The sequence below is a fragment of the Neodothiora populina genome (assembly GCF_041146345.1).
Source record: "Neodothiora populina strain CPC 39397 chromosome Unknown canker_contig_12, whole genome shotgun sequence".
NCBI classification, from domain to species: domain Eukaryota; kingdom Fungi; phylum Ascomycota; class Dothideomycetes; order Dothideales; family Dothioraceae; genus Neodothiora; species Neodothiora populina.
This window is the reverse complement of record NW_027191404.1, coordinates 2,311,419-2,318,190: the sequence shown is the minus strand read 5'-3', so window position 1 is coordinate 2,318,190 and position 6,772 is coordinate 2,311,419. Positions and strand designations below refer to the sequence as shown.

At 53.9% G+C, this 6,772-nt stretch overlaps 3 protein-coding genes across 3 annotated transcripts; 1 reads left to right on the top strand and 2 right to left on the bottom strand.

Annotated features, from left to right (window-relative positions):
* Nucleotides 1–53: 53 nt before the first annotated feature.
* AAFC00_001461 (uncharacterized protein) lies at nucleotides 54–1,121 on the bottom strand (the record flags this gene model as incomplete). The annotated part of the gene is made up of 2 exons (XM_069340653.1): nucleotides 54–799; nucleotides 866–1,121. The coding sequence occupies 2 exons, from the start codon at nucleotides 1,119–1,121 to the stop codon at nucleotides 54–56; spliced, it is 1,002 nt and encodes a 333-aa protein (XP_069204122.1).
* Nucleotides 1,122–2,417: 1,296 nt separating this feature from the next.
* Nucleotides 2,418–4,452, bottom strand: AAFC00_001460 (uncharacterized protein; the record flags this gene model as incomplete). Its single annotated transcript, XM_069340652.1, has 6 exons — nucleotides 2,418–3,284; nucleotides 3,346–3,870; nucleotides 3,929–4,073; nucleotides 4,211–4,224; nucleotides 4,304–4,333; nucleotides 4,396–4,452. The coding sequence occupies 6 exons, from the start codon at nucleotides 4,450–4,452 to the stop codon at nucleotides 2,418–2,420; spliced, it is 1,638 nt and encodes a 545-aa protein (XP_069204121.1).
* Nucleotides 4,453–5,346: 894 nt separating this feature from the next.
* Nucleotides 5,347–6,019, top strand: AAFC00_001459 (mitochondrial 54S ribosomal protein mL40; the record flags this gene model as incomplete). The annotated part of the gene is made up of 2 exons (XM_069340651.1): nucleotides 5,347–5,539; nucleotides 5,643–6,019. 2 exons carry the CDS (start codon nucleotides 5,347–5,349, stop codon nucleotides 6,017–6,019), a joined length of 570 nt encoding a protein of 189 aa, XP_069204120.1.
* Between the last annotated feature and the right edge of the window lie 753 nt (nucleotides 6,020–6,772).

Genomic DNA, 6,772 nt, shown 5'->3' with positions numbered 1-6,772 from the left:
CCCATCCTCCAAGAAGCGAACAATAAAACAAATCGAAAAACGAAAAGGATTCCTCACACCATCGCCTCAGCCGTCTTAGCATGGCCAGCACTAGGCGGCGAAGGACTCTCCGAATGATGATGATGATGATGATGATGCTGATGAACACTATCATCATTCGTCTGCCTCCTGACCAGCGGCGTAGACCTGAGATCAAAGTTATCGCCATCGATAGTGACAGGGTTCGTATCGCCGACGAGATACAGATACCAATAAACGACGGCGACGAAAAGGCCTCCACCGATGATGTTGCCCAGCGCGGCAGGGATCATGGATTTCCAGATATAGTAGCCGACGGTGATCTTGGGGTGGCCTAGAAAGATAGCCATGGGGATATAGAACATGTTCGCGATGACGTGGTCGAGGCCCAGCAGGACGAAGACGAAGACGGGCCACCAGATGGCGACGACCTTGGAGAAGAACTCGCGGGCGCAGCAGGCGAGGAAACACGCGAGACACACGAGCCAGTTGGCGCCGATGGCGCGCAGGAACACCTGGTGCCATTGGGGAGTGACGACTTTGGCGGTCGCGATGGTGAGGGCTTCGTTTTTGTAGAGGTCGGCCGAGAGGACGCCGCCGTGGCCGATGATGATGCCCACGATGAAGAGGGCGCCGGCGAGGTTGCCCAGGAAGGTCAGCGCCCAGTGTCGAAGCATTAGTAGGATCGAGGTCCGTCGGTGTAGGGTCGATAGCGTCGTGTACATGAAGCTGCCTGTGGCTAGGTCTGCTCCCGTCATGACTATCACTACGAGACCGCCGCCTGCAGAGGTTTGTTCGTGTCAATCACTTTGGGCTATATAGTGGTAAGTGTCGGACCATGTCTTACCGAACTCGAGAGCCCCAAGCATCTTGATGACGCCGGGTGCGTTGGTCTGGAACCAAGGTGCGGCGTTTATGGTGACGAAGCCAGCGCCAGCAAAGGAAAGCAAGGCTCCTGCCATGAAAGCACTCATGATGATCTTGTCGATACGCATCCTCGCTTTGTATGCGCCAGCGCGGGAGGATATCTCGATGGCTTCCTTGGGAGTGTATGCGTTGTGGACAACGCTTATGGGCGCTTGGCCATCGCCGTACTGTGACATGTTCTATTCAAGAGATTTCAAACGCGATCCAAAGTTATAATGTATAAGTTGAGAACAAGCAAGACGCTGTATAGAGCAAGGTCAAGGGAATCCACAGTCGCCTGTTGAGGGTAGCAGCGAGCTAGATATATTGAAGAAAGGCCAAGTGGATCGGCAGTTGCTTCTTCTAAAGCTTGTTCGTGTCTCAAGGCCAGCCAGCAAAACGTGCAGGATAAGACGCATCTCGTGGCGTTTGTCAAGATTCCGGCCTTACATTCAGGAAAGCCAATAATAGGGAGGATCAGCACATCTGGTTGGCAAGGAGGGGGTGGGACTATCATGGGTACCCAGGCCTACCGCTAATCTCAAACCTATGGAGAATGCATGTTGACTTTATCTTGCCTCGGTAGTACACGACTAATGAGTCTCGCGCCACAGCTATGAAAGCTGGACTTGGGGGCAGGCCTCAATTGTGTATCCTTCGATGCAGCACGTTTACGAGATTTTGACATGCACGTGCGGACGAACATGTTGTTTCATCACCAGACACAATGGTGAAGAGATTGGAGTTGGCCTGTCTGACACGGATTGGTGGTCTCAGGACAATGACAGCCATATCACACGGGATCTTGGAGCTGACGGCAGAGCAAGGCCTGGCGAGACCTGATTCGTGCATTTCAATATCTCCTCGACGGTTGGTGATTTTATCTTTTACCATTTACTGGACTGGGGGGGGACCTTGAGCCGCCCGATGTTGATCAACGCGGGGTTACCCCATGGGTACTCCGCAGATCCGATGAGACGAATAGAAAGGGGGTCTGAGATGTGCCGTCTACCTTCGAATTAGTGAAGTTTCAACGCGAGATGCGGTTGCGAGTCTCGCGTCAGACGGTCCATCTTTCACGATAACATGGATCCTAGAAGCAAAAAGTCGTGACGTTGATGTTCAACATATAAGCCAACGCCGCGTCCAAGAGCTTGGCCGAAGCTTAGCAGGTACAAGTACGAGGGAACTTGGCAGACACAACGTTCAGGAGCATGGTATGCAGAGCCAAACCCTCGTGTTCAGGCGTTTCAATTGTTCCTTATGGTAAACGTCCCTGTTTTGCGGCTGAGCATCGAGCACGACATGATCACACTCAATCAAGCATTGTTCTCTCCCACATAAGCAAACAACAACGCCCAGTGAACCGATAAAACCTGAAGAACAGGTGGGTATGCTATTTTCACCAACTTTCGCTATGCTTTTTTGAGTAACGCCGGTGAGTCTAAACCACAACACAAAATCACGATCCCCCGCCCCAGACATCATTAGATTTACTTGCTGCCAGCTTTTCGGACAATCTGCGCAACACCTTGGGCGAGATCTTCGGCCTCGGCTCTCGAAGCAGCTTCGGCGTAGACACGAACGGCGTCCTCTGTGCCACTGGCGCGAGCGAATGACCGACCATCTTTGTATTTCGCGACAAGCTTGTCAATTTCAGCCTGTGCTCCATCCGGGGTCGCCAGCTTGCGTTCTGCGGTGCCCTCGACCGTGGTGAACTGGTTGCGGTCGGCGACTTCCACTCGGACGAGACGGTTAGGAAGATCGGTGTAGTTGTTGAGCCACTCAGTGCAGGAGTAACCCTTGTGTGCCAGAATGACCTCGACGAGAAGCATATCAGAGAGGGCGTCACCGACTGTCTGGTTGATGAGATCGGTAAGTGCGATCAGAGTTCCGAGAGCGTCGGCCTGGGCAGGCGATTGAGGCTCGTGGGTGTGGATGGTCTTCAGAGCGGAGGGAGAGAAAACGACGGTACCATGGCCGTTGGCTTCGAAATAGACACCGACGTCGAAACGGGTGGCGGCGTGGTGCAGATGCTTGACTCCGGTGTTGGTAAAGACAAGCTGGAGACCCAGGTTCTTTTGTACGTAATTGGTGGCGGCTCCGTTGGCGTAGGCGGTCTGCACAACACCGATGTTGAGCTTCTCGAGTAACCCAGATTGGCGAGCGAGATGCCCGATGAAAGAAGCGGCCAGCGTGGCGATGCGATCGCCGTCCAGCAGGCGGAAGGTGTTGTTCTGATCGTTGAAATAGAAGACGATACGATCAGCGTCGCCATCCAGAGAGCAGCAGCGGTCGAGAGGGGTAGCCTTTGATGCAGGCGGGGCCCGTTGGCCGGTCTTGACGAAGTCTGCACCGCACTATTACAGAACACGTCAGTAGGAGTAGCAGTAATATAATTGACATGAGACGGCGAAATACCTGGTGATTGAGGCTCTCAGGCTTGTGGATCTCGTCATTGACGATTCTGATATCAATGCCGCCCTCGGAAGCAGTAGGAAGGTACTTGATCAACTCCTTGAGCTTAGGAGCACCGACACCATTGGCGCAGTCAACAGTGAGGCCGCCGCTAGGTCTTGCTTGACCGATGGCCTGCTTGAATGCAGCAGCGAGCTTCTCGTAGTAGCCCTTCTCGGCAGGCTCGCCATACTCGTCCTGGGTGCCCTTGGTGTTGATACATCGCACGAGGTAGTGGAGCTGAGGGGTGGTGAGCCATTTGAAGTCGGTGTATTTGGCCGCGGTAGCATCGAGCGCATCCAGGAGACACTCGACCAGACGAGGGCCAGAGGCGCGAGTATCGCGAGCAAAGATGACATTTGCGGGAGCCTCGAGGTTGACCTTGACCGTCTTGGCGATGTCGTTGTACACCTTGACCAGATCGTCGTCGTCTACGGCGTTGGCCAGCATGGTGGCATACTTCTCCCATGACGCTTCCAGCATCTCACCCTGCGGAATGGAAATCAGCCGTCCAGGCTTTTGTAGTCATGCATATCGAGCATGTTACCATGGGGTCTACCAGCTTCACACCGTTGTCTTCGGGAGGGTTGTGGCTGGCAGTGATCATGACACCAATGGTCTGGCCATTGAGTTTGCGAGAACGAAGGGAAGCCAGGAGACCGACTCGAAAGACGACCGAGTCGAGCAGTTTTCTGTGGTTCGAGGAAACATGACCATGTTAGTATTGTCTGTTCCGAGTCCTTCATTGCGCGCGATTGCTCCTGTCGTTGGCGAAGGTGGTGTTGAACATGCAAGACGAGGCAAGGGGAGTCGGGTCTGGTGAACATACGCCTTCATTCGGAACTAGATCCACTACGTCAGCGAAATGTCATACTGAGGTGACTCGATCTGTTCATGTTCCGAGAGTCGAGGATCTACTTACACCTGCAGTGCCATATTGGAACCTGCCGACCTGTGTGGCCGCTAAAGTCAGCGCCATCGAGTCCTGCTGCGCCATTCTTCTGGTAGACCGACCTGTTCAGCAGGCGGACTGCGCTTGGCAGAGGCAGCTCTGATCTCGTCGACATTCATGGTGGAGGTTTGACTAGATTGTCTTTGTATCTGTCTCCCCAGATGCGGATGGCGGAGATGACGACGACAAAGGGAACAATGATATGGCAGAAAGGATGACGATAAGCCAAGGATGAAACAAAGCAGAGCAGTCAGCAGGAGTGGAGGGTCAGATGCGCAGTCAGTTCTAGGCAGAGTCCAAGGATCAAAGACACTGTACTATATGGTGCAATTGCAGTAAGACGCTGTAAGGCAAAGTAAGCTTTGCCGTCTCTTTCGAGTGTTCGTATTGTAATATGTTTCACCCCGCCATTTCAAGGACCAGGACCGGGACCAGGACCGGGACCAGGACCCACGCACGCGGCGCTCGGGAGTAACCCTGCGAGTACGGAGCACTTGTACAGTACCTGTGTGCCTCTGTAGGGCCTCCGTCACAGCTACTGGAAAAGAGGAAACACACACGCCACTGTTACTTGCGCTAGCGAACCTTGTATACCTAGGGAGTGCGAAAATAGCCTAAGGCAGGCGGCGAGAGGACCAGGACACATTTTGACAAAAGGTCAAACGCCGACACTCGTCGCAGGTACGTACTGTACTTTGACGGAAAGTCGGTCTTGGCAGAACGTCCCAAATCTTGCTGCGGTGCATGTATCGACAGTGAATTATCGACGACGGAAACACTGGTAGTAGAGCACCTGTATCATCATCCATCATCCATCACCGCAACACCGGATCTATTCCACCACAATCTCTGATTCCGCATCTGTCTACGGCTGCTACATCCCCAGTCGACTTCGCCTACCTCCCCCCGAGACTCGAGGCGCAGACACAACCACCAAGAGCGAAAGAACCGCCTTCTTCCTCTCCCTCCCACGCCTGACGAGCTCAATCCACACCGCAGTCTCACTCCCTACAATGTCGACCAGCCTCTTCTCCCAGCGCTGCCTGCGCAACCCCACCCCCGCCACAGTGCGATCAACAGCCGCCTCGCTCAAATCCCTCACATGGACCAGTTCACAGCAGCAGAAGCAGCAAACAGCAGCCTTCTCATCGACGCCCGCAACCCAAGCACGCAACCGGGGAGGACCAAAGAAAGACCCGCGAGTCAGTACGTGAACCCCCCGGCTCCTCCTACTCCTCCCATCCCGTGCCCTTCCCTTCCCCTCCCAGATCCCCCCATCTCACCCCAAAACCTGACTGAGACCGCAAAGCCCAAATCCGCTACTTCCTGCAACACCCCCTGACGCCACGGCCGCTACGCTTCAGCCGCCAGCGCTTCCTTCGCCACTGGACGATCCACCGCGCCTGGCAACTCTACTCGGCGCAGCAGCGGCGCGCGCGCGAGCTCGAGCTCGAGAGGCAGTACAACAGCATGCGCGAGGCGTGCGAGGCGCTGAGGCTGATGGATGGGAACGGCATGACGCTCAAGGCCGACGGTGCAGGCGCGAACGAGGGCAAGGATGTGGGCAGGCTGTACAGGATTGCTATGAGTAAGAAGGGCATCTGGGAGGGTGTGCCGATTGAGTATGCTAGGATTCAGACGGAGAATCCGGGACGCGATGGGTGGAATCATGGTTGGACGAGATGAGGCCGTGTCGGGAGGCTTATTTGCATTGGAGTGTTGTAAGACGAGGCGCAGGTTTTTTCGTATCATGTAGATATATATCCATGCTGGCCGAGGGCTACGAGGATGAGTCGACTCGCATGTCCTTCCAGGTGTCACATGGTCCAGCAGCCACAAACGAATAGATAAAAAGACGTGGTCTGACACACCATATTCTCCCGAATCTGATTAGCGATGACTTGCTATTCAAGGCTGTCTATCATAAAATAAAGAGTAGAGGAATGAGAAAAAATAAATCAACACGAATGTTAAGATGAGAGCGAAGCAAAAAAAGAAAATTGGTATCAAATGAATGGCTCGGGGGTATCATGACCACCTCTCGCAACATCTTCCCCTGTCCACAAGGTTCCCCTCTGTGGTGAGAAGCATGTGAGAGAATCAACAAAACAAAGAGAAGAAAAAATCGACCAGCTTTTTTGTTCTTCGCAGAAAACGCCCAAAAAGCCCACAGCGACTCGCAAAAACGAGTCCTTGGCAGAAGAAGAAAAACCCACAGACAGAAAAACAATGTACTCGACAGTATGATAATAAAAAGTCCGCTTTGGAGCCTGCGCATGGTCCCGTCCAAACGCCGTAATAAATGCCCTTCGCTCAGGTGGGTGGAAAAGCGCAAGCCAAAGGCCGTGACACAAGGAACGCTCGTCAACGCTAATGCTGCCTCCGTGATGCGCCAGCGTCCAGTGAACACAATCAAGAGAGGCGTGTCTCGGGAGACGC